The 27,058-nt window shown below is 30.7% G+C and overlaps 5 protein-coding genes across 5 annotated transcripts in view; 2 read left to right on the top strand and 3 right to left on the bottom strand.

The window, feature by feature from the left end:
- The window catches only part of LOC109600526 (protein spaetzle 3), a 22,167-nt gene extending 10,911 nt beyond the window's left edge, over nucleotides 1-11,256 (bottom strand). Inside the window, exons 1-2 of the mRNA XM_049964517.1 lie at nucleotides 11,125-11,256; nucleotides 9,016-9,497 (exon numbers count right to left, since the gene is read on the bottom strand). Of these exons, the coding sequence (XP_049820474.1) occupies nucleotides 9,016-9,453 (438 nt within the window). The 5' untranslated portion in view covers nucleotides 9,454-9,497; nucleotides 11,125-11,256. The remainder of the gene's footprint in view (nucleotides 1-9,015; nucleotides 9,498-11,124) is intronic.
- LOC109597484 (uncharacterized) lies at nucleotides 145-27,058 on the top strand. The gene is made up of 4 exons (XM_020013175.2): nucleotides 145-169; nucleotides 26,468-26,524; nucleotides 26,589-26,729; nucleotides 26,777-27,058. The coding sequence occupies exons 1-4, from the start codon at nucleotides 160-162 to the stop codon at nucleotides 26,986-26,988; spliced, it is 420 nt and encodes a 139-aa protein (XP_019868734.2). The 5' UTR covers nucleotides 145-159; the 3' UTR covers nucleotides 26,989-27,058.
- LOC109597459 (eukaryotic translation initiation factor 4 gamma) lies at nucleotides 13,813-16,060 on the bottom strand. The gene is made up of 2 exons (XM_020013144.2): nucleotides 15,717-16,060; nucleotides 13,813-15,568 (listed from the first exon to the last, which is right to left on the bottom strand). Exons 1-2 carry the CDS (start codon nucleotides 15,781-15,783, stop codon nucleotides 13,872-13,874), a joined length of 1,764 nt encoding a protein of 587 aa, XP_019868703.2. The 5' UTR covers nucleotides 15,784-16,060; the 3' UTR covers nucleotides 13,813-13,871.
- On the top strand, nucleotides 17,290-18,025 carry LOC109597460 (uncharacterized). The gene is made up of 3 exons (XM_020013146.2): nucleotides 17,290-17,405; nucleotides 17,507-17,674; nucleotides 17,730-18,025. Exons 1-3 carry the CDS (start codon nucleotides 17,357-17,359, stop codon nucleotides 17,969-17,971), a joined length of 459 nt encoding a protein of 152 aa, XP_019868705.1. The 5' UTR covers nucleotides 17,290-17,356; the 3' UTR covers nucleotides 17,972-18,025.
- Nucleotides 18,135-20,657, bottom strand: LOC109597483 (uncharacterized). The gene is made up of 3 exons (XM_020013174.2): nucleotides 20,555-20,657; nucleotides 19,293-19,508; nucleotides 18,135-18,487 (listed from the first exon to the last, which is right to left on the bottom strand). Exons 1-3 carry the CDS (start codon nucleotides 20,607-20,609, stop codon nucleotides 18,276-18,278), a joined length of 483 nt encoding a protein of 160 aa, XP_019868733.1. The 5' UTR covers nucleotides 20,610-20,657; the 3' UTR covers nucleotides 18,135-18,275.

Raw genomic sequence — 27,058 nt, 5'->3', positions numbered from 1 at the left:
GCGCAACCCGCGTAAATATATGTGGTATATTGTAGAAAAATTATGCAATCGTTTTTATCAATTCGCGAAATCCAATAAGAAGTGTTCCCGTAGTAGTTTTTACGATCGTAGTATTATATTCAAATGACAATATCGCAGACAAAGGAAAACAATATTTAAATGACTGAAGGTTAGTGTGTGTGTTGGTGAAAGGAATTATAGTTTTGTGAAAACGTGAATGTGTATTATATAAACAGTATCAGTTTATAATATTGTAACATCGCCACTATTAATGGCCACTTTTATGTTTCATTCAATTAGATTAGGACACTTAGTAACTCACTTGTAATTGAGATTGTAATCAGTACATGTGTTACACTAATAGTAACATGATAACTAGCATAATCTTAAAATAGTTATTTTTGATTGTCTGTACTTCAAACTTTACGTTACTGTATATATTTAGAAAATTTACATCAGTAACTAACGATTTGTCCTAATGTGCGAAAATCACTTGAGATTGTAATCAGAACATGTGTTACACTAATAATAACTTAATAACTAGCATAATCGTAAATTAGTTATTTTTGATTGTCTATACTTCAAACTTTACGTTACTGTTTATATTTAGGAAATTTATATCAGTAGAAAATATATGGTAACTGTAACAAACGATTTGTCCTAATGTGAGAAAATCACTTTCAATTTGCACCATTTCATCTATTGCAACGATGACTAAATCAATCAATAAAGTGCAGTTCGAAGGTGAAAATTTCTATTACTAATATAATAATAATTGTAATGATGGCCTTTTTGCTCTTGACATTGTTCCAATTTTCTCAAACGTTCATAATTTTTAAAGTAAACGTGTGATATCATTTCTTTCACTTTCTAACTTTTGCGGCGGTTCTGTGTTTACAGTTATGTAAAGGTCGGCATTCGAAAATCTGTCGCATAAATTTACACATGATTTTTTTTTTGGACGGTTCATGCATTTTAAAATCTATTTTATAACAACAAAATGAAATCTCAAGAATTTCTAGTCTGAACTTAGGCATTCATCATTTCTGTTGAACGTGAATTATTGATAGTATTTCAAAGACAATTAATTATCACAAAACGTTAAAATAGTAAAGCAGCAAATGATTTGTCCTTGAATTGTCGCACAATGGGTCGAAAATATATAAGTAAGCCGGGGTCGTTCTAAATAACACAAATGTAACACATGAAGGGATTCGAATCGTGACATTAACACAGGCGACTGTCTTTTTTTCGAAAGTAAACCAGTAGCCTTTACGGTTCGTAACAATGGCGAAGTGAACGTGAACGAAGCGTGTACGAGTCCCTTCGCATTTGCAATTAGTCATCGCGCGTGAATTTCTACGAAAATGCTATTGAGCATCCGCGAACGCGGTGCGTTTTCGCAAAGGGACGAGTTTATAAAGAGCAAGGTCTTTCGCTTCGATCGTAAATAGTTGAACGCTGAGACGGAACAATACACTGCCATATTTATAACGGGGAAACAAGTATCGTTGCAAAACTATCATCCAAGTAATTCATTGGGAACTACCGAAAGAAAACATAAATAATAAAAAATCTATTTTACATTTAAGCTAAACTATTAACTAAATTACAGAAAACGAACGCACACTTACAAGTTAACGATATGATTGTCTAATTCTCTATTAGATTCTCTGTTCTAACTCTAAGAACGGCAGTTGCAAGTGATTTGTTTCTAAAAATATACTTCGTTGTGGACAGATTCAAGATGTAGCTAGTTGAGCTCTTAGAATGCTTCTAAATGGTTCTCTTCAGACTTAAGTTGTTAGGTTTTTTAGTATTTCCAGCGTTTGGATTTAGTTAGCAGAAAATGTTGTGCACAAGAAGCCTTTAATAATCACTGCGTGAGTACTGTCCCAACGGGTTCTCCACTAGTACTCTCGTCTGTCTGTACAAAGCTTGAAATGTGAGCTTTTACTACATAACACCAAAACACGTTAATTGAAGAGTTAACTGAGGTTCAATACTATTCATAAACAGGGTACATATTTTGTTTATTTTTAAATAAGTGTCAAATATAAAGAGACCAAGGATATTAATAAATCAAAGAGCATGTTGGAGAGAGCGTATTATGGTTTCGACAGGAGTCAGTTCTGAAAGGAATCCATTTGTGAGGGCTGTACAACAGGGTTGAACATCAGTCATCAAGCAACTGTGAATTTTCATGCAACTATTGGAAACGGGAGTTGCAAGTGACATGTTTGTAAAAATATGCTCCGTTGTGGACAAATTCAAGATGTAGCTAGTAGAGTTCTAAGAATAAGCATTCTAAATGGTTCTCTTCAGATTTAAGTTGTTAGGTTTTTTAGTATTTCTAGCGTTTAGATTTAGAAAAGCAGAAAATGTTGCGCACAAGAAGCCTTTAATAATCACTGCGTGAGTATTGTCCCAACAAGTTCTCCACTAGTACTTTCGTCTGTCTGTGCAAAGCTTAAAATGTGAGCATATATTACATAAAACCAAAAGACGTTAATTGAAGAGTTGTTGAATGGGGTTCAATACTATTGATAAACAGAGACCATATTTTGTTTATTTTTAAATAAGTGCCAAGTATAAAAGGACTAAAGATATTATTAAATCAAAAAGCATGTTGCTTTGGAGTCAGTTCTGAAAGAAATCCATTTGGGAGGACTGTACAACAAGGTTGACATTAATCATCAAGCAACTGAGAATTTTCATGCAACTATTAGAAATGGAAGTTGCAAGTGACATGTGTGTAAAAATATGCTTCGTTGTGGACAGATTTAAGATGTAGCTAGAAGAGCTCTAAAATGCTTCAAAATGGTTCTCCTCAGATATAAGTTTTTCAGTATTTTCAGCGATTAGATTTAGAAAAGCAGAAAATGTTGTGTACAAGAAGCCTTTAACAAACACTGCGTGAGTACTGTCTCAACAGGTTCTTCACTAGTACTCTCGTCTGTCTGTGCAAAGCTTGAAATGTGAGAATATACTACATAACACCAAAACACATTAATTGAAAAGTTAAATAGGGTTCAATACTATTCACAAACAGAGTCCATATATTGTTTATTTTTAAATAAGTGTCAAGTATAAAAGGACAAAGGATATTAATAAATCAAAAAGCATGTTGGTTTGAACAGGAGTCAGTTTTGAAAGAAATCCATTTGTGAGGGCTGTACAACAGGATTGACATCAATCATTAAGTAACTGTGAATTTTCATGCAGCTATTGGAAACGGGAGTTGCAAGTGACATGTGTGTAAAAATATGCTTCGTTGTGAACAGATTCAAGATGTAGCTAGTAGAGTTCTAAAATGCTTCTAAATGGTGCTCTTCAGATTTAAGTTGTTAGTTTTTTTAGTATTTCCAGTGTTTGGATTTAGAAAAGCAGAAAATATTGCACACAAGAAGACTTTAATAATCACTGCGTGAGTACTATCACTAGTACTCGCGTCTGTCTGTGCAAAAACACGTTAATTGAAGATTTAAATGGGGATCAATACTATTCATAAACAGAGTCCATATTTTGTTTATTTTTAAATAAGTGTCAAGTATAAAAAACCAAGGATATTAATAAATCAAAGAGCATGTTGGAGAGGACGTTTTATGGTTTGGATAGGAGTAAATTTTGAAAGAAATCCATTTATGAGGGCTGTATAACAGGATCGACATCAATCATCAAACAACTGTGAATTTTCATACAACTATTGGAAACTATTTTTTATTTCTTTGATTATCACTCATTTGAGATGGAAATATCTGTAATATATCTACTTATCCTCGATTTATTGAATTTAATGAAATACCTGAAAAAAAAATGTTTTCTATGTCACTTAACAGAGGTTATATCATTTTATACAGTAAAAAAGAGCTCTTTTTGAAGAAGTAGTTGCTTCCACTTCCTATAATAAACTCAATAAAAATTTTCGTGTAACCATTAAATATTAGTAGTTCAGATCAGTATTTTATCACCATTTTCCCGAAATTGTCTTTAATGCAAATGATGATTTGTGCAAAAATTAAATGAAAATGACACACGATTTTGGTTGTCACGTAGGTTGTTGTGTATGGGTTTCTCAATAAAAGATATGATATGATAAATATATAAAAATTGAGAAGAATTCACGTAACCATTGGAAACTAAAAATTTTTTCCCGACGACAATACTTGATCTCATAGAACTGCACTCACAGATTATATAGACTGCAATTGACGAAGAAAGTTGTAAATAGTGTGGAGTCAATCAATTAAGAACCAGTATATTCCCAAGATCTTAATACCAACGAGCATACGTCTTGAACTATCATCACAATTATGAAAAGCCGTTATTCGAGAAGTTTATATTTTCTAGAGTAAGCCACGCATATGTTAAGCAATAATTAATTGGTTGGTAATGTACAATGATTATGAATTTATGCAGCAATTAATTGTAAATGACACATTCTCCTCTATCCTATATATATATATATATATATATATATATATATATATATATATATACAGTCAGCGTCAGATCTGCAGTTACACTTCGAATTCAAAATCGCTTGCCGTGCATTGTCAGCCCCCACCACATACTCCCCGCTCACTCCGCGTGTTTATGATAACTGATTAAAAACAATTAATCTACCTTGCACTGTCGAAAGGTAAAGATATCTCGAAACATTTCTGATGAAACGCGAATGCGAATTATATTTTTACACGAAATTTAAAACTGTTATTAAATTTAAAATTCTAATTATCACTAATAACTACTATTTTGACTCAATCAATGATCGAATTCAATTTTAGTTAAAATTTTAATATGGATCATAATATTTATAACATGAATTTTTGGGTGGTATTTAAACTTTTAAACAATAGTAGATTTGAATTATTTATTAAATTAATTTATTTACAATATATTTCATGCATCTTGATCAACAAAAATAAACGATATAAAATAAAAAATATAAAAAGGTAGAACTAAACCAATAATGAAAAATCAACATAGTTATTTCAAAATATTTTCAATACTTCTATGACTTGTGAGATTGCAATTTTTTTATTCAAAATAGCTTGTCTTAATGGAACATTTTATTTAGTATATCCAACATCCAACCTCGCTAAAATGTAAGATTTCTTTTTAATATTAAACAATACCAATTATATTTTATAATTTTGTATTTAAATATTATGTTTCATTTTAGTTGTTATTTATTGAAGTATTATACAATATATTTTGTTCAAATAGACATTTAATACTATTTTTTAATTAGTTTTATTAAATATATTCTTATTTTTGAATTTATTTGTTTACTTTAATTATACATTTAACTTTTAATACGAATACGATATGGTAAAAACTTATGTACTCGTATGATAGAGTATAATTCTTAATTACCAACATATTATATGATATTTGAGTAAAGTACCTTTTAGAATAAATATATTAGAATTAGGACAACAATTATTATACGAATTAAACAATAAGAACTATAACTATAAAAAAGTTGTATACATTAATATTCGATTCAAAATACTTAAACGTGAATAAGCAATATTCTTAATTTGTCAAAAATTAATGATGCGAATCTGTTGCAATAACACATCAGAAAACATTTATTTACTGTGTCACAATTGAACACTCGCACAGTTTTTACTACTATCCCCTCCAATCTCACACACTCGCCGCAAACGAATATAGCCTGTAACTGCAGATCTGACGCCGACCGTATATATATATATATATATATATATATATATATATATATACGTGAAAATATGTCCTTAAATAGGTATTTTCTGAAGTCTTATCTAGATTACTTTCCTCTTAACTTAAGAGATGAATGAAGTGATCATTTTCATCAAGATTTAATTACTACGGAAAAATGGTGTCGGACATACTGAATATCTATATTTGTGGTACTAAATCCATTCTACGGTTTTTTACTCTATATAATCAAGTAATCAAATGATTTTTTCTTTTATTGTTCTTTTCCTGTGATACTTATTATTCCAAAGTTAAATGAAGACAAAGAAATCATTTTCTTTTTAAATTTAATTAACACCGGTATAAAGTCATAAAATAATTTAAAATATTGGTTTATCTTGCCAGTATATATCTGGTTAAAAAATTTCGGTTATGAAACACCCATTTTCAAATTCTATGGAAAAAATTACTTTAGCAATTTGTCAAAATCTATAACATTATATGTTATATTAACTATTTTCAGGTTAAAACACTTAAAAATGAGCGTGTGAAATGACGAAAAAATCGTCCATTGAAACGGTAAGTTTCGATTTCGTTCACACATCATTGTCTGGAGTTCGTGCCTTTTATGGCATCACTTTCGATTCCATTGATGATTGACTACCGATCGATTACGAAAATTTATCTGGGTCGATTGAAAAAAAATTGGCCGCAACGAAAATAAACGGCGTGCGTGCGTTTACCTTGTGTTGTCTTAAAATGTAGTTATAATGGAATTATTATTGCCGGTCGTGTAATAAAAACTTGCAATCTGACATCTTAATGGCGCATTTGTCTTTGCTTCTAGGAAAATCATGTTTTATACATTAAGCGGGTCGTTTTTCGAGAATGGGTCGTGGTTTTATCGGTGCGTTTAAGAAATTTCATTGGCCTTGTTTTCGTTTGTTGAAAAACCTACAAATTGTCCTTTAGATGATATCATGAAAAACAATACATATCCTAAACTTTATTTTTCTGATTAATTAAAATTTTCAACATGAATGAATAATATAAATATTACCTCATTTATACGAAATTGTCAAAGAATCCAATTTACACCTATTAACATGGCCTAAGCATATTTTAAAGATACTGTTAAAATTATCTATTCATTAATTTTTCATTTTAAATACTAATTTATTTATTTATTATAATTTATAAAATTATCAGGCATTTGACCGCAGAGTAAATTCTAAAATCTAAGAAATCAAGTACCAAAATTGTTAGACATCAGTCAGTGTTATAAGTATTAAGACAGAAATATGATAACCACACCATAAGAGTTGGTTTTTTGAGCTGCCGTTGCCTAAACGCTCAAACTGTTAGACATTGAACCGGGGCAATCGAGCTGCAAGAATCGCTTGTGCTTAAAAACATGAAAGTTGCGCCCAAACAATGATCAACAGTTTATTTATCGATCAATATCGTTTTGAATTCTGGACATATAGTTCGTACCCAAACTGGTCTGGGGTGGAATTAGTAGTGGAAGAACTACTAATTTTGTTTAATATTTTATACTATAACCAGTAGTGGTTACTTATGTTGCAGCAATCTGATCACAATTTTTGTTTATCAGGACATTACATTTTTTTGAAAAAGAATCAATTGATGTACTAGTGTTTCCTGTGCAATTTTCAGACTTCAATCCGATAGAATATGTGTAGGATATGTCACAAAGAAGTGTTCTAAAACCTTCATAGGAAATACTATCAGGATGAAATTGATAATTTGATTTTGAGTATGGGCAGAAGATGCAAAGCTGTTATTAGGGCGTGGGCGGGTCATACAACTTACTAAATTATAATAATAAATTATTTATGCTAAATTTTTTTATGTTTAACTAATTTAAATTTCCTTAATATAACATTGTATCAAACATTTTTTTACCAGAGAAAGTAGGCTTATATTTGGTTAACACAAAATAAAAATGGGAAATAATAATAATCAAAAAATAATATTTTATTCTACTTTATTTATGTTATTATTTACAATAGCCGAAAAGAGGTATGACTTAATTTTGCCCAAAACGTGTTATGGATCAGGCAATTTGCACAAAAACCAACTAGAATTTCTTTCTTTTACATTAAAGAAAACGGAGTATCTACGACACGTTGCGTGTAAAATCACTCACAAAGCAAAATGAGTAATTAAAACTTTGGTATTTTAGGTTCATATAAATTTTGATAGTTTTTCGGTATAATAATATTAGCTCACAAAGCCAAACAACACTTTTTAATTGGTCAGTTCGCTCTGTGGGAGATGTATTTTGCCCAAAATTGTCTTGTGAATATTTTGTCTTGTTCAGCGGTAGGAAAAAGCATTCATTAATCGATTCGTGTACAAGTTACCCATTTGACCTAATATAAGGTAAATTTTTTTAACTTAAACTATATTTGGAGCAAAAGCAAGTAAAAAAAATACCCTTATCAAAATTTAAACATATCTTAGGAAAATACTCTATTGCTAAAATTAAGTTCAGTTATGGTCAAGGGTTTTTTTGAAATTTAAATAGGAATCTTGATTTTGTATTGCAGACTCAAACTGCTCTTAAAATATGTAGGGCTCGAGGAAAGTTGCAACTTATCATTTGAAATGCGGATGAATATATATGGATTGTGGTTGATCGACGTCATTTTGAACAAATTTTTAATTGAAGGGTGATAAGGTGAAGTAAAAATTACCCCGTTATTCGTAACTTGCAAAATGAATAATTTTTTGGCGAAGATATTTATGATGAAAGCGAGGTATTTTTTTATTTCCATTAATTAATACTAGTGTTTTCAAAAGTACAATGATTAAACTTTGATTATGGGTATTTTTCGTAGAGTGTTCATTATAGATATTTGATAGTTTCAAGTTCAAAAATAACCCTATATATTAACCAAAAAAACTAAGAATTATAAGTAGGTATGTTTGAGGGATCAGCCTAATTTAAAAATAGAAGTTGTAATTTACTGGTAAGTTTATTCGATTAAGTTTTTATAAAAGTAACTAGGAGTATTAGAAAAATATTCTATTTGATTTGATTTCTTAATTGATCTTAATTGCGTTAGAAATCTACTTTTTATAGAATTGATACTTGACTGATTGACTAATTGATAATTATTTTACTTTAAATATAGATTTACGACATAATTTATGACACATAATTTAGTACTTTATCAAAACGCATCACGATAAGAAACAATTATTAGTATTGTTTGGCAATGTTTATATATGTATCTGCCTCGGCATATTCCTCCTTTGTCGAGTCCTAATTTTATCGAGACCAAGAATAATAAAACTTACCGGAATTTGCACAAAAGATCCATTCCTTAGAACGGGATGCGAATAGAGGGGCACTACCGGAACACTACCATTTTTCACGTAAATAGGTCCTTGAATCGGGGTAACTGGCGGTTGTTGGCCGTCTTCATCGTCATCATCGTAATCGTAATCGATGACCGTGTGAAGACTGGTCTTCGTACCGTCGTCCTCTATCTTTGTATAACCCGGAAGTACGTTCCCGTCGGGTGGATTCTGGTAGGGGTTAACCGGACCCGGCTGGTAACCCTTGTGATTGCGGCTGGCGTAGTCCTCGTTCAGGAACGGTTTCTGCGGCGGCGGATACGAATACGGGCCTTGGTGGGGCGGTTGCAGCGGCGGCAGCGGCTGCGGATGGAAGTAGCTGGTGGTCGGTGGCAGAGGGGTTGCCATATAAGGCGCACTGTAATTCAGCAGGGACATTTCGTTTTTTCACTGGTACACATCATCAATTGTCCTCGTCCATGCTGTAAAGAATTTTTGGATTTGTAATTTCCGATGTGAAATATCAAGGTTGATTTTTGTTGTAATGTGAATGTCAATTGGGTTTATTTCGTTTTATTGTAAAACAATTGTTTGCGGTTTGGTGAAATGGTTATTTGAAATTATTGTTTGATCTTTCATCTAGTTTTAGTGCCGCACCTTTTGCCACACATAAAACAGCACGGTTAATTAAAATACAAATGTGTTTCAGTTTCAAGGTGAGAAGATAACATTTTTTTTTCGAATTTTACGAATATTTCACTCGTGTCTGTAAAAATTCATACTTTCTCACGCGCCTGTAATTTTTCGATGGTGTTAGAATTATTAGAAAACTGATGCATTTTTTAATACTTGTTAATTTAATCGGACGGTGAACTTTCTTTTGTTCAACCAGTTTCTAAATTTGCTTAGGCCAGAGAGAGAGAAAGAAAAAACCAAACAAGTTTATCTTATCGATTACTCAGACAATCGACGACACTGTCAATCAAAACAGAAATGTTTATTAATGACGCATTTTTTTCTCGAACAATTAAAAATCACTCAAACATTAAATCATAAATGTAAAAATATAAAGGGCAACGAACTAATTTTTCATTAAGAGAAGAAACATTTTCAACAGTGAGCTTCGCCAGCGGTTCCAACAATTAGAGCAGCGTGCGTCGCTACAATAAAAACAAAAAATTAAGTTTCCTGCGACCGTGAAATGTTGACATTTCCAAAAAATTTACTCTTGATACTTTGATTCGCGACAATATTTCAAACACCGCATAACAAACGATTATAATAAACATTCCGATAAATTTTTTTGAATGTTAATGAACCAATACGATGATTTTATGGACGCTTTTTTCCGTATCAATTAACCCAGTTTCCCACAATGTAAAAAAAAATTAAATACTGGGGAGATTTTATCCGCATTAAATATCAACAGGCGTTGCGAAAACCGGCCCATAATTACACAAATTGTGCATTAGATGAACATTTAATGTAATCATACGGCACCTGAATATTTTAATTTGGATAACGAATTTATATTCAAGGAGTTATTTCATAAACCGACGAAACTATTATACACATGGACTTTCTCTCTGTTACACATCTACAACTTGTTGAAAAAAATAATAATACACACACACGTGATACATTCTATCTTGTCCTGATGTAATCTTGTTTAAAACACTTTTAAATACATATTTATTAATTTACACAATATTTCTAACGACTTAAAATCACGTTCCAATTTTCTGGGGAAATATGTCTAATCTATCAGATCAATCAATCAATAATTAAGGACACAAATTAGATTAAAATCACTTGTTTGACATACCACTTACATTTATCGAAATTAAATAAAAATATTTGCGTTATCAAGTTTTTATAAAAATGCCACTTAAAATGATATTAATTAAAAAAGTGCATTTTATAAAAATATATTTCTAGCAGATAACAATAAAATATTAATACTATAATTAACCACGATAATTGATATTATTAATTTTAATGCAGTATTGTATTGAACAACAACATTTACAAAAACATTAATACATATAACAAATTAAAATGTCTAGTACGTGTTTATATTTATAAAGAACGGTGACGCAGTGGACGTACCTAATAAAATATTCGAATTTCGATTTTCGAACGACACACAGTGAAAAATCGCCGAATTGTCCCGCAAACGTTCAAACACGAGGAACACTGGTCAAACGGTTTGGCACTACCGTCCGCAATGGAAAGTGTTTCTTGACTGTGACAAAACAGACGGACAGAACGGTATCCCACTTATTTTACACCTACCCACTACTACCTTAACTTTGCTTCTTATATTATGGTAATTGGGTCCGTTTTTTATTTTGCCTCCTTCAAAGACTGTTCTAATGAGGGGGAAGGAAACGCACCCAATTCAGTCTATTATTGGTTTAATTAAAAAGCACCAACAGCAAAGTTGAGGGCATGAGATTTTTATAACGAAAGTTAGGAGTTTATTATTATATTTACTCTCATTATATATTGTTCATTATAAAAAAAAATTTATCATTTAATTCCGAGGACGTATTTAATATTATTTTTTAAAATTAAGCCAATAACACAATTGATTAAGATCTAACCATTTTTGTTGCTGGTAGTGACTAAAATATGATTTTTGATTTTACAGTACACTTGAAACTTTTATCAGCCTGATAAATACTTTAAATACTTACTGTGCAAGTATGGCACATATTAAAACGTATTAATTAAATTAATTTTATATTGAAACACGTATTTTTATTATAAAATTATATAACTTAAGATTTTAATAGAAAAACTGTTAACTTATATTCATGTCGCATCTCCATTTGCGGGTAGCTTATGAACTTCACATAAACTTCCGCTTCTCTTCTTAATTGGTAGTTAGTATTCACATACATCCTAGATTTTTGTAACAATTTGTTTGTTACCAGATTCGTATTCGTATTACCTAAAATAAAATGTTGTACTTTCACAATATAAAAAGGTTTGTTCTCTTTTAAATTTGTATCTGTTTGTATATTATAATATGTTTATATATTATAATTAACATGGTTGTTGAACACAGCATATTTTAAACTGTAAATTATTGTTTATTGTAAACAATCGTTTTCTTTATAACTTATATTATGTATTTGTCTATAACACGAATGATACTTAAAATGTAGTTAAAAATGTGTTTTATAGAAAAAATATTAAAAATATTTTTTCAAGCCCTGCTCTTATATCGTCTTATGATTTATGATTGTTATTACGTACGATAATATTTAATTCCAAGAATTTATTTGTTTCCAAATACCAAAAACACTTGTTTTATTTTAAGTAAACATTTTATTCTGGAAAATTGAGTGATTAATGATTGATAATGGTTTAATCAGAATTACGACAATATAATAATCTTCTTATTTTAAATTAGATGATCATATTTTAAACCAATTCTTGTGTTTAAAAGATATTATTGTATGTCGACAAATTGTTTTAAACTTTAACGCCATATTTATCATAAAACCACATAAAAGTGTTTTTGTTTAAAATATTAAAAATTAAAATAAATTGATTTATTTGAAACATTGACATATTTTGTGAAAACGTTATTTTATTTAAAACATATAGGTTATTGTTAGATAAAAAAGTAGATAAAACACTTATTCACTTAGTCAGTCAGTCAATCAGATAATTATATAGTATAATAAAAGTTTAACGACAGTGGCCACATCAGTGTTTTATGATGTTTAATAAGAATTATTATTTTTATTTTTAATTTATTGCTTTTATCACAAAAATCGAAATTTATCTAATTGTTGTGCAACACCACACAATAAATAAAACTTATAATTAAAGTTTACATTAAACAGATTATGAATATAAAAAACTCTTAATTAAAACAATGAAAAAAAAAATGATAACATATAGTTGACATGATAGTAGCAATGCGGAAGCCCTCCGGTATTTATATCTCCTATATTGACTTTCTATCCTGGACGAATAAAAGTTACGAATAATTAGAGCACATTGAACATTTAGTGGCATTGCAATCATTGTTTTATCTGATCAAATGTTAATTTCCTGATATTAATATGCGTGGTTTTTCGTATCACTAATCGGATTGACAGTCACTGAAAATTTACTTTTGCATCCTGTTGCTGTTTGTACCTGTTGGATTTTCCTTGTACGACGCGTGGGTGTTTGGAATTTTGAAAGAGGATCATACACAATTATTCGTGCTAATATTTACCTACTCGCTCCATTTATAATTGACCTTTGCTGATGAATGATTCTACTGGGAATATATGTAATACAAAATTTTTCTAAACGATAATTTTGATTGGTGAAAGCACATGTTTGGATGTTAAGAAACTGTTTGAAATGTCACGAGGATGATTAGTGAAAAATCCATTCGTCACAAAATTACGACACGAGAATTAAAGCAGTTCGTATTTTTGCTTTATAAATTAATTATTAATGATGTTAACCGACAACATATTATTCTTGCTGTGCCCTATGCAACCCAGTTTACTAATGTTTTAACTCTTGCAAAAGAAAAATATTAATATATCGTTTTTAATAAAAAAATGATATGTATTAAAGTTATGAGTGTATTATATTTAGTCTCATTATATATTGTTCGCTTCATTATAAAAAATTTTTATCATTTAATTCTGAGAACGTATTTAATATTATTTTTTTAAAATTAATCCAATGACACAATTGATTAAGATTTAATTATTTTTGTTGATGATAGTGATATATATTTTGTTATATATGACACATAAATGGTATTAATTCAATTAATTTTATAATAAGTAATTGAAACACGTACTTTTTATTATAAAATTAAATAACTTAAAATTTTAAAAGAAAAACTGTTGCCTATATTCATGTCGCATCTTCCTTTGCGGGTAGCTTATGAACTGCACGTAAACTTCCGGTTCTCTTCTTAACTGGTAGTTGGTATTCCCGTATATCCTACGATTGGTTTGCATTCTTCTTCCACCATGATTTACAGGTTTTACAAAAGGTGGTAACAGAGTCAATGCAGGAACCTGAGGTTTCTTCGTCGAAGTATTAGATTCAATATTCTGTACTCTTAAATCCAACTCTATTAAAGTTTCAGGATCAAGAGGCAGCAAACTTGTTAAATTAAATGTATTTTTTTGATTTTCAAGCTTTTGAACTTTGTTGGCATTTTGAGTAACGGTTTCTGTAGCCACTTCCTTCACACACGTTGGAACTGGTTTTTGAGTTGTAACAACAGGAGTTTCCTTTATTAATTTTTCAGTAACAGCAGCATTTTTTTCTGTAGTTACAATTGTAGGCTTTTGCGTAACATTGACCATGTTTATACCAGGTGGCTTTTTGAAAGAAGTCGGATGTAAGGCGAACTGCGGCTTGAAAAAGTCCAAATTGTTTAAATCTCCGCGGTACGTGGTTTGAGGGATCTCGCTTTTGATCGGAGGGTCTGGTCCGTTTGTAGGTCTGTAGTTTTCATTGGTGCTCTGAGGCCGCACAGTGTCAGGACTTTGGAAATTAACATTGGGAGGCTTTAAGGGTATCACGTTGTCCTTATATTTGACAGGAGCTGATGTGAATAAATTTTCTGTGTCAATTGAAGGAATAGTAGTTGTTGGAAGTTGTGTCGTTGAACTGTCCTCGCTTTCGTGTACCAAAGGAATGAACAAGTCCGTCGACTGTTCCGCTGGGATTCTTGTAGGTTTGACTGTTGTTGTTAGAACTGCAGTGGCAATAAACTGGTCGTCATTTTGTATGTCTTTTAAATTAGGTCTTTGGGATTGGTTTATCGAGCTGAAATTTTGATAACCTTCTGGGCTATTCGGCCATGGTTTTCCAGGTGGAATAATTTGTCCCACGAAGTTATGATTGATTCCCCCAGGTCCAATAAAAGTTGGACGGTTGGGATTTGAAGCAGTTCCAACCGGTGAATTTGTTGTAACTTCTGGGAATCTATCAGACAGATTTGGCGATTGTTGCGGTATTTGCTGGGGATTTAAGGAACTAAAGTTTTGATAATCCTCTGGACTACTAGGCCATGGTTTTCCAGGTGGAATAATTTGTCCCACGAAGTTGTGATTGATTCCCCCAGGTCCAACAAAAGTTGGACGGTTGGGATTTGAAGCAGTTTCAACAGGTGAATTTGTGGTAACTTCTGGGAATCTGTCAGATAGATTTGGTGGTTGTTGCGGTCTTTGCTGAGGGTTTAAAGAACTGAAGTTTTGATAACCCTCTGGACTGCTCGGCCAAGGTTTTCCAGGTGGAATAATTTGTCCCACAAAGTTGTGATTGATTCCTCCAGGTCCAACAAAAGTTGGACGGTTGGGATTTGAAGCAGTTTCAACCGGTGAATTTGTAGTAACTTCTGGGAATCTATCAGATAAATTTGGCGGTTGTTGCGGTCTTTGTTGAGGATTTGAACTGAAGTTTTGGTACCCCTCAGGACTGCTAGGCCAGGGAGGACCAGGCGGTATTATATTGCCCACATGGTTGTAATGAATGCCAGACCCAGCAAAGCTTCCTAGGTTCGGTTGATACTCTGAAACAGTTTATTATTAATTCTTGGAAACGATATCGAGACATAATCAACAATAATTACCCAATAATTTTAAATCATTCTAGGAAAGCTAATCACTACTATTAGGAACAAACTACCTAAACCTTGAGTTCAAAGTTCAGTGACTCACCTAAAACCACTGGTCTTTGGGCGACAATCGCACCGATTAAAGCGCAACACAACAACAACGCGATCATGATCCTCTGACCCAATACAACGCTCGAATGAGATGTTCACTTCGCGACACCACCATAAACATTGGATGATCGCTCTGGAAAATCCACCACTGAAAAACAAGAACCGAAAACTGTTCTCCGAAACCTGTTTTAGTTATTCGTGTCCTATACGGGGGAATATCGTTCACAACTTGATTTTGGTGCAAGTCAGTTATTGACGATAGGGACTTCGAGGATTTACTTTATAAATTTCATTAATCCAATTTAATAAAATAATGTTTAAATAATTGGCAAATCTATTAAAACATAAAAATTGGCCATAGTCTTGTAAATTATTTCATAGATAAAATCTAAACGTCAATTAATGATGTCATGTTTCAGAATGTAGTAATTTTAAATGCTGATTTAACGATATTAATCAAATTGTTTATTGATAAAATGTCTACTTATTAACACACTATGAGCGGGTCGGGTAAAAATACCCGTCTCGAGAACTGTTGATTGTTAGTGGACCGGGTAATTTTTACCTTTTTGAATGTACTTACTTTAATAGCGGGGTGAGATAATTTTACTCTGTTGGTTTACATACGGAACTGAAAGAATTATCTCTTAATTTTTGTTATAATTCAACAACTTAGTTTGGACTATTTTGCTGCCCGCCTATAGTGTGTTAATATATACGCATTCAATAATTATTTTTATAGTAAAATAAATTTTATAATTAAATAAACAAATTTTAATTATTTGCACGAACCCCGCCATTTTATTTATTGTAATTAATTAACATTAAAATTAAAAAATATGACTTAAATATTAATAAAATTTATTTACTTTAAAAATTAACTTTATGTTTAACAATACTTAACTTTTATATTAATTAGTCAATATTAAAAAAAAAACGTATTTTTAGAGACATTTTTAAATGTTATGCGAATTATTAGAGTTAAAATGTATAATGAATTATTAGAGTAATTGGATGTTGTATTTATTAGTTCAAATTACTGTTTTTATATTATTTATTTTTTGTTGACTATTAATAAAATATTATTATATATTATATATATTAACTATCAATAAAATAAAAAATATGGTATTAAGCTTTGGTATTTTACAATAATTTTTAAGTATATTACTATTTTTTTTAATATATTAAATTAGGGGTGTTGTTCTCTAAAAAAATGTGTGTTTATTAATTAAAACTATTATTAACATACATTTATCTTCACAATATATGAATTGTAAGAATATTTTACAAACTTACAAATTTTAATTATAATTTTTCTTATTGCAGTCATTCTAATCTAATATCAACTATCCAAAATAATCATAAATTAATTAACATATTTTTTTTGTCTGGGACATCCCTATAAAAATTGCATTTTAAGTCTGATGTTGTCGAACTTTTTTTAAATTGTCGCTTCATTTCACTACACTGTCGTCTAGTTTATGTTAAAACGCTTCAACGCAATAAATAATTAAATGAGTATGATAAGAATATAGATATGATTGCAATCAAGTCAGCATATAAACACTGCTCCAGACAATACGAAACTGCAGTACCCATTTATCAGAGTAACCAGGTGAAACAATAGAGATGAAATCGATTATCAGCTTATTCGTAGTGCTCCTCTGCATCAGTCAGTGTAAGTTCATCATCCATTAGCCAATTACATTGGTAAACAACAATCAATACACATCAGCCATACTCTTAAAAAAACACCAATAATGAATTACTCGATTTTAGGTTTCACTTTGGAATGCAGGACGTGTAAAGGTGCCAGCTGTTTGAAGGAAGATATTCCGTTAGTGAAATGCGGAAGCACTGAAATCCCAAAACTGCCAGCTTCCTTCGTCTCCAAGGCAGTGACGGCGAGGGGAGGGCAGTACCAGTGCATCGAAGCTGAGTACTCCAGTAAGTAAACCGTAAATCTGTCAGATAAAAAATATATATTTTGGTTAAAATTTAGATGGTAGAACCAACTACATGATCAAGCAGTGCGACGACATTCTTGCCGTGGAGGAAGACATCGAAGAGAAAAAACAAGATGTATTCAGTGAAGATAATGTGATTTTGTTCAATGGAGTCAGGAATAATGAAGAACTTTTGGAAGAGGGTAGTGGCGACCCGTCTCCAGGTGATGGCGGTGCTGGTTCTATTAAGGCGTGGTCGGCTGTAGTGATTCTATTAATTGCGTACTTGCTGATGTAATTGTTGTAGAGAGTTTAAGTTATTTATTGTAATAAATAAAATTTTATGTGTGAAGATCAAGTGTATTATATAGCGACTGCGTATAAAACTGCGTTTATCATCTATTTTATCTAACGATAAAGTAAGAAAATAAATAAAAAACAAAGTTTAAAAATTATAAAGTATATTTTAGAGCTCTGTTAAAACAACTACAAGTACAAATTATTCAGGACACTTTGCTCCATAGTTTTTTGCATCAACAAAATGATCGAACATCGATCTAAAAACTGTTTCTAAATTCCCAGTCGGTAAATTTATAGTAAATTTATAAGAGTAATTTTTTGGTCATGATGAAAAATGCAATTAGAGTTGCGGAATATCGAAGCTGTGTGGAGGAGTTGCATCCGTCGCTTCCGCATCTGGAGCAGTGAAGTGTGCTAACAAATTCTCGATCTTCCGTTTTCACCTTGTGACAGATGTCCAGGTGTTGTTGTACCGCTAATTGGCAACCTCTTATCACATACTCTTTGTTGTCAACTAAAACAAAATAAGCATAAAATTTAAAAGTTGTTTAATAAGAATATCTAATTTTATATAATACTAAATTATTTATAGATTATTGTTGACAGCTTGTATAGCGTTTTAAATTTTTATATATATCTTTGTTAAATATTTTTCAACTTTCTTTATAATTTGCTACCAGTGACAACTCCAACAAATGTTATATATGAATGAATCTTCAGTTTAACCCTCATAAAAAAAGACAAGTTTTCATGTTTCTTAAATACTAAAATTGCACAAAGCGTGAAAAACTTGTCTACGATTTGTGTTTTTTATATTTTTATCCATATTTAGTTTTTTTTTTGTTTCAAAATTTGATATTCAAACAAAATTTGTCGTAAATAATTTTCGTATTAGATCGATTTTAACAAAACTTGATTGATATTCAAACCCTGTATATAAAGTCAAAAATCCTAAACAACAATAAAATATAAAGGAACAATTAATCAATACAGTATAAAGTAACGTAACAATAATGTAATTTACTTCTAGTATAAAAACGGTAAAAATTAACATAACATATAAACCAACACCGGTAAATTATTTGAATAGTAGTTCGCTGCAAGTTTGACCTTATCGGTTGCAGTTTGTTGGTGTTGTTCACCGCAGCCATAAAAATCAGCCGGCAGCAAAGGAAATTCCAGTTCCACATTCATCGCGATCCGCCGGAATAAACATTCGTATATATTTAAACCCCAGAATGTAAATTTCTGCTTCCTTCCCGTTCATAATAAATTTCTACAAATTTAATTAAATTACACGTTGTTTGTTGTTGCTTTACCTTTGGTGATCATTTTAAGACAGTTGAGTTCCAAGCCCATTTCGTGCATGTCCACCTCGAAGACCTTGTCGTACTCTTGCCGGATGTTGGCGGCGAAACGGCGCGTCTCCTCGAGCGTCTTCTGCGTGCAGTTCACCAAGGTGATGTTGCTTTTGTTCGGTTTGATGCACCCCTTGTTCTCTTCCGAGGCGCAGCTGTAGCATTTTATAGACGAACCTGGAGGGACAGAAATGGCAGGAAATGACCCAGTGACCTTTCTTCCATGGGTAAATGGGATGTTTTGTGCCGTTCTGATTATTGATCTGTTGGGTGGTCCTTTTTGCGAACGGGAAATGTTTCTGGGACGTTGCAATGGTTTTTGTTTTAATTGATGCTTCTGATTATTATAACTTTAAGAGATATTTAAAAAATATATATTTACCAAATATATGTATTTTTTAAATAATTCTATACACCCAATTTCATAAAAAAATACATTTTCATAATAATTAATTCCTTTTATTTTTTCATTATTATTTAATCCTTCATCTCAATTTTTATGTCTATTGTCTTGATTTTTTTAATAACGATTTTTAAGTTTTTTTTTAATATTTATAAACAAAATTATTTTTTTTTTCCATTCATAATTTTGCCTTTAATAAGGACATATCTTTTATACGGATTTTAAAGATTTACATATAAATAATTTTAATTTCAAGTTATTTAAAAAATTTTCAAATATTTGAGTTATTTTTAAACCTTTATAATTTGAAATCAACTTACAATTTATTTTGAACATTTATATTTTTCAATAAATTTTGATATTTATGATTTAGATTTCTGATTTATTAATTTATGTATTAGATTTTTGATAAAATTTAAATCTAACATAATTTTTTAAATTTAAATGTTATTATTTGACATTGATGTATAATTTTCAAGAATTTTTGTTAAATATTTTTAATTTTTGATATTTTTTAGTTTTTAAATATTAGCAATATTTTGAAAAATTTTATATTAAAACTTTAAATTTTTAGAACATTTTAAGTTTCCAATTTTAATTTAATTTGCAACTACATAAATATAATGTATTTAAATATGGACAGGGATTATTTTTGATAGAGACCAAAGTTTTCAAAGTAAATCGTATTGTTAAACTCTAACTACAATCAAAACAGATAAGAAATAAACTTAAAAATTTGTAAAGTAAGTAAAGTTTCAATATAAATTTATATTTTTTATATATATTGAAATATAAAAAATGAAGAAACAATCATACATACCGGTTTGCACCTGACACAGTAGCACAAACGCACCAACGAGCACAAATCCGTTCATGGTCGTGTCCTGAGGGCGGACGAAGAGCAGGATAGTGCCGGACCGTTGTCCTGCCGACGGGCGAATGCCGAACGCTCCCCTTTTCGTCGTAACGTCCCCCCGACACAGACAATGTGGCGCCCTGTGTTCGCGCGAAACCCGGCGCCAAAGCCAATGACACCAACAGTTTTTCGAAAGAAAATTGCTCCAATTGGGAATTGGAATTTGCTAAAATTCCACATTTAAATTGTCAAATACTCATAACAACAACTAAGGAATTGTTCTCGATAACGATATGAATTATAAAAAATTAGATAAACAATAAAAGTAATCTGGCCTGTTCAATGAAACGCAAACAATCTTTAAGACAGATACGAAACTATTTAAAACCAGCAAAATCGATGCGAAAACATCCTTCGAATTCGTGTGCGTATCCACGTGGACGTTTCAGCGGAAAATAAACCCCTGACCGACATTCGGGACGGCGTCTGAAAGTCGCGACCATTATGTCGTTTAACCCCGAACGCAAAATAATAAAAGCGGCCCCTGAAAAACACATATACACAAGTTTGGAGAAGTGCTGACAAATAAATGTAAGGGTTTTGAATTCCGTTAGGAGAGTGCCAAAATTCGTGTCCGTTGCTTTGTAATTGGGAATGGGGAGTAATGATGCGGTCGTTATCTGGTTGGAAAGTTTTTGTTCGGGGGGTTGTTGCATTGAAACTGTTTGGCGGGTGTATTTTTAGGTTTTGTTTATGGGGTTCGATAAAGTTTTGATTGGGTAACTTTCCTGTAAAATTGAAGGAGATATTCGATTGTTAAATTTATATGACTTTTTACACAAAAAATATACTTATCAATTTCTTAGTTTTGATATTTTGTAAACATTTTTTGAGTTTGAAAAAAAAAATAACATTATAGAGGCCTACTTAAGATGGACACATCCACTTTTTTATTAATAATTTGATTTTTATGATCAATAACAAACAAAAAAAGTTTAGCATGACAAATATTGTTCATTACTAAATGAGATGGATTCATTAATTTATAGAGAATAAAGGATTAGTTATAAACTGTTAATGCTGTTATAATTTGTATTGTTTAAAAAATCAAAACATCAATGGCATTATTTTGCAAAAATGTATTATAACAAAATATGCTTTAATATACAAAGTAATCCCGTACAAACTTTTAAACCAGTAATTAAAATTACATAAAAAAAGAATACAATAACGTTATATTTTTCCAATCGATAATGAAAGAATAAATTCTCAATCCGTAAACGTGCCATTCTTTTTTTAGAACATTAGGAAGCTTCTCTAAATTTTGAGATTGGTGATTTCAAATGTAAATTTATCTTTGAAGAAGATTCTATACGTATTCAATTGGATTGCAGTCTGATGAATGTGAAAGCCTCTGCATCTGAGAATGTCATGATTTTGTAAGGACAAACTTACATATTTTGATCGGTGTTGTCTACCAAATTATTAAGCAAATGGGATAATAAGTTGTGATATCGATGAGCATTCATAGTTATCTCTGACCAGCTCCGTGTGAGTCTCTAAAGAAATTCCACCCCCAACAATTACAGAATCAAGTAAAAGTTGGTGCCATGTTTTGCTCATGATATCTCTGACCATGTTCACTCTATGTCAAAATATGACTCTCTGAAAGAAATAATGTGAATCTAGACTCATCTGTGAACAAACATAATAAACATTATGAACAAACATTGGTCTCTGCTAAGACTCCTTTCTTCTGGTGGTAGGTAGTTTTACAGTAATTCCGATATCTACAGGAAGTCTGCATGTAGAGAATGTTTGTATAGCAGAACTGCTCAGAAAGCAATCTTCTATTCGTAGATCGTTGTAGACCTCCATCATGTCGTATATTATCTTACCATTTTGCCAATAACTATTACTAGCACTTATTACTTTTTACGCCCTAAACAACAGATAAATTAGGAATGGAATGAAAAAAAAAAATGCATACAAATCTGCAAAAAGCGTTTTTTGGAAATAAAAATTTTACAAGAAAAGGAATGTTGTTTGTTTTTATGTCTATTAAATATATAAAATGTAAAATATAATTAATATCCGGACCATCTAGAGCAAATATTCAAATTCAACTGGACAAAATAAAACATATTGAATTTTTTTCAATCAATTCAATCTAGGGTATACAAATTATCCACAAATAGATCAGTGTATTTTTCTAAAATATTTTTAATGTACCGGTTAAATCGGAAGTGATATTATTCTTGCATGTTTGATGTAGAAACCGATAAATAGTATTGCATTAAATGTATTGAATACTACGTAAAATTCTGTACTTACTGCATTTTAAGTAGTTTTCCTATACAGTTTCATAACTTATCCGAAATGTTGCTGCCTATAATCCGCATCTTCGGGAACAGCAGCAAGGAGGAACGTTAGAACTAGTGCGCCGAAATTGGATTGAACTTTTTTTAAGAAATCGACTTATTACTTAGAAGTGGTTATATCTGGATACAAAATTTCGAGTAAGTTATGAGAACACCCTGTATATGGACTTGTAAAGGCATTTAACTTTGAAATAATAAGTATCACAGGAATCATTTTCTGTCGAAATTTTATTACAATTTTTTTTAAGATACTTATTATTTAGAAGTGCATATCTGGTTAAAAATTTTGGATAAATTAGGAAACACCTTGTATAAATTGTTATTTTCAAAAAAAAAAAAAACACGTTGAGTAGCTAACCATTAGAATCAGAGTTTTATTGTAGATGAAATGAATATTTAAACAGATGTAAACTATGTGTGATATTCACTTTGTTGCCACTTCAAATTCCAAGTCTATTTGTCGAAGATTTTTTTTTATCTATATTAATATGTTGTAGCATATTCCATATTTAAAATTAATATTTTATCATCAAATGTGTGAAAGAGCGCGTATTCTCTCAAGTTGAATAGTTTCTGATTTTACATTTAACAATTAACACACTATAAGCGGGTCGGGTAAAAATACCCGTCTCGAGAACTGTTGATTGTTAGCGGGATAATTTTTACCTTTTTGAATGTACTTACTTTAAAAACGGGGTAATTTTTAAGATAATTTTAGTCTATTGGTTTACATACGGAACTGAGAGAATTATCTCTTATTTTTTGTTATCATTCAACAACTTAGTTTAGACTATTTTGCTACCCGCCTGTAGTGTGTTAATATGAATACGTATTGACCTTTCTAAATATTTTTGCAAAAATAAATTTAAAACCATTCGAAGCACGTAATTAATCATTTTAACTAAAGAGTATGTAATATTGAAATAAGAAAGTTATTGACATTTAAAATGAGAAAAGAATAAACGGAAATACCAGACGCAATGTTTAATATTTTGGTATACTATTAATAGATCATGATAGGACACTTTTCTGTTAACGTGTGTACCAAGAATGAACTTTTCAACATTTTTGGTAATTTAGACATTTTAGTTAGTCACTTCATGTGTGAAAAATGTGTTGAAAATAATTACAGAAAGTGAATTCAAAATGTATTATCATTAACATAACATCTTGTTTATTTTATGAAAAAAAAGTTTGTATATAATATCCTTGAAATTTAAAGCACATTTATCTAGTGAATTTATGTTCTGTTGGTACTTCTAAAAATTAAACTAATTATAAAAGTTGTGTTGACTTACTATCTGATATTGTAAGATATTTTAACATTTCCTTGATTCCTTGATTTTTCAATTTGTCACATTTATTAGCATGTAATATCTCTTATTCACCCCTAATCAATTTTCTCATATTTTATGAAAAAAAGTTTGTATATAATGTATTTGTTATAGAACAATTAAAAGCACATTTATCTAATAAATTTATGTTCTGTTGGTACTTCTATAAGTTAAACTAATTATGAAAGTTGTGTTGAGTTACTATCTGATATTGTAAGATATTTTTAACATTTCCTTGATTCCTTGATTTTTCAATTTGTCACATTTATTAGCATGTAATATCTCTTATTCACTTATAAAAAATGCCCTAATCAATTTTCTAATTTTTTGACAAAAAAAAATCGTATACTAGACTTCTGCCAAGTGGTATAGAAAACAATTTTTATGACATGCATAAAATTTCCTATTGTGTAGGTATTGAGGCACTTTAGGTAACTTCTTTTCATAGTTTTCAGGTTTCTAATATTGTTTAATTTTAGAATTCCATTTACATACTTCCAGAATATTACAGAATATTTTTATATCATATCAATATACTTAATCACTCCAACAAATGTATTATGATAACAATTATTTACACATACATATGTATGTAATTTTAGAAACACATATATTAGATTAGAATCATTAGACAGACTATTAATATTTATTTTGTTATATTTATAATTGGCGGAGATATAAGATAAATCAAAAGCGCAGCATCGAAAAAACCGGTTAATATGTCGATTTGTGACCCAAAATGAGGCCAAAACCCCATCAAATAATAAATCTCAATAAAATATATTACACAAATGATACGAAGCTGCCAAGTAATAAACCTAATGCAGTTTTCGCCGTCCAAAATATGGACGCGGAAAAACGAACTTCCGTCCATTATTCATGAGCTAATTGAAATAAAATGGCCCAGTTTAAACGAACGAAAAAATCGTTCACATACACCAGTAAATAATAACCGTGGCGACTGAAGAAAAAAAGAAAAAGAAAGCGACAGCGACACAAACACAAACACACGTCCATCTAATACGTTAGAGTGGATTTGTTCGGTTTATTGCACTAATACATAAACATCAGGGTTTATGTACCGTGCAAAAGCGGGGTGCGTGCTAAATTCACATACAGAATGCTGGGTTTTTTTATCGGTGTAAATTATCATTCGAAACCGCCAACCGGACAATCCGTACGGATAAAATAAGAGAAAATGGTAAACCAGGCCCAGATAAACACCTGAATTATTGCCCGTTTCTGTTTTTTAACGAATTTCGACGACTATCTTATCATATATAAGTGGAAATGTTCGTAATTAATGTGATCAGATGCAAAGTAACACGTAAAAATCATATTTACATATAACTTGTGAATACCATAAATCTTTCCGGATATTCCGGATCATAGTAACTGTACCATATACTTAAATCGATTCTTGATGGTTGACAGCATTTTTTAATGACATCTGTGCAAAAACGTTTAATTTAAATTACATATTTAATATTTAAACATGTGCCAGTTAAAATAATTGGCTACCGCCAAAAATCAAGTTTTATTATATCCGACTATTAGAAATGAACAGAAACCGGTTCGGCACGATTTAATATCTGTTCTGTGGTATTGTACATATAGAAAATATGTTGCAAGTGTGTTTGCTATCGTAATAATAAATAAAAATAGAAGAAATAAGTAATATTGATGAATTGCACTGCTTTAAACAAGTTTAATTTGGAACAAACTGAAAATGATTCAAACAAATTTATTAGACAAGTTTATTAATATTACAATAATTAACAGTATTGTGTTAATAGTACAATCTGCAAATAAGGTATGTGTGTGGTACTGTCTCATATCGAACACTACTTGAGTACAATTAGCTGAACAAGAACTACATGGCTGTATGTAGTGGTAATTTTGTATAAATAACTCAATCTATAACGAGTGATAAGAAGAGAATCACGTTTATTTATTTTATATTTAAAAATATTGTTGAGATAATTATACACTTAAAATATAAAATTGAATTTAAGGCATAAATAAGTACGAATACGAAAGAATCGAAATTGGGTTGCCACAATCGTCATACATTTCAAGGCGACATACCGAAAGGTTATCGAAATAGTTCGAAGCAGAGAGAAAAATGTAACAAACATCTACAGTTGATCATTTTTTTTCAGATAAGATGTCTGCCAGACTCCTGCTGTCAATAGTTTTGTGGTCGCTAGTTTTCACAAGTAAAATCAGTCCTGATACCGTTCAAAATCAATAAAATTTTCGTTTTTAAAATTTCGGTTTTAGGTGCGATTGCGATTAAATGTTTCCAGTGCAATTCGGCAGTGGATCCAGGTTGTGCTGATCTCAAAAAGGAGGACACCAACAGCACATATTATAAGGAATGTTCGGGAGACTATAAATTCTGCAGAAAAATTCATTCTTCCAGTAAGTAATTTCACCGTTGTCGAGATTTTTATTAAATATTTTTGTAGTTTTAGGTGACGATGACAAACTCGTACGTATTCACAGACAATGCGGATGGATTTTGACAAAGAACGATTCCAACTGTAAGACCTCGGACACTGATTTCATATTGAAGAAGAACTGTGTTTGTTGGAGTGATGGTTGCAACTCATCTAATAGGATTCAAGTTGATTTTACCGTTGTTTTATTAATTATTGCAGTGTATAAACTAGTCTGTTGACCTGTTTGTGTCAATATTAATTTTATTGTTAGTAAAATGTAATTTAATAAAAGAATTTTATTTAATAAAA

Source organism: Aethina tumida, chromosome 1 (genome assembly GCF_024364675.1).
Source record: "Aethina tumida isolate Nest 87 chromosome 1, icAetTumi1.1, whole genome shotgun sequence".
Taxonomy (NCBI): Eukaryota; Metazoa; Arthropoda; class Insecta; order Coleoptera; family Nitidulidae; genus Aethina; species Aethina tumida.
This window is presented reverse-complemented; position numbering and strand designations above follow the sequence as displayed.

Bases quoted from the DNA above. Each gene is read 5' to 3' on its own strand.
- LOC109597484 (XM_020013175.2), top strand. The intron at 26,525-26,588 runs GTAAAATCAGTC...TTTCGGTTTTAG, and splicing joins GTGGTCGCTAGTTTTCACAA to GTGCGATTGCGATTAAATGT. The intron at 26,730-26,776 runs GTAAGTAATTTC...ATATTTTTGTAG, and splicing joins CAGAAAAATTCATTCTTCCA to TTTTAGGTGACGATGACAAA.
- LOC109597459 (XM_020013144.2), bottom strand. From the start codon at position 15,783: ATGATCGCGTTGTTGTTGTGTTGCGCTTTAATCGGTGCGATTGTCGCC. The intron at 15,569-15,716 runs GTGAGTCACTGA...AAACTGTTTCAG, and splicing joins CCAAAGACCAGTGGTTTTAG to AGTATCAACCGAACCTAGGA.
- LOC109597460 (XM_020013146.2), top strand. From the start codon at position 17,357: ATGAAATCGATTATCAGCTTATTCGTAGTGCTCCTCTGCATCAGTCAG. The intron at 17,406-17,506 runs GTAAGTTCATCA...ACTCGATTTTAG, and splicing joins GCTCCTCTGCATCAGTCAGT to GTTTCACTTTGGAATGCAGG. The intron at 17,675-17,729 runs GTAAGTAAACCG...GTTAAAATTTAG, and splicing joins CATCGAAGCTGAGTACTCCA to ATGGTAGAACCAACTACATG.
- LOC109597483 (XM_020013174.2), bottom strand. From the start codon at position 20,609: ATGAACGGATTTGTGCTCGTTGGTGCGTTTGTGCTACTGTGTCAGGTG. The intron at 19,509-20,554 runs GTATGTATGATT...CTGTCCCTCCAG, and splicing joins ACTGTGTCAGGTGCAAACCG to GTTCGTCTATAAAATGCTAC. The intron at 18,488-19,292 runs GTAAAGCAACAA...ATTTTGTTTTAG, and splicing joins TCTTAAAATGATCACCAAAG to TTGACAACAAAGAGTATGTG.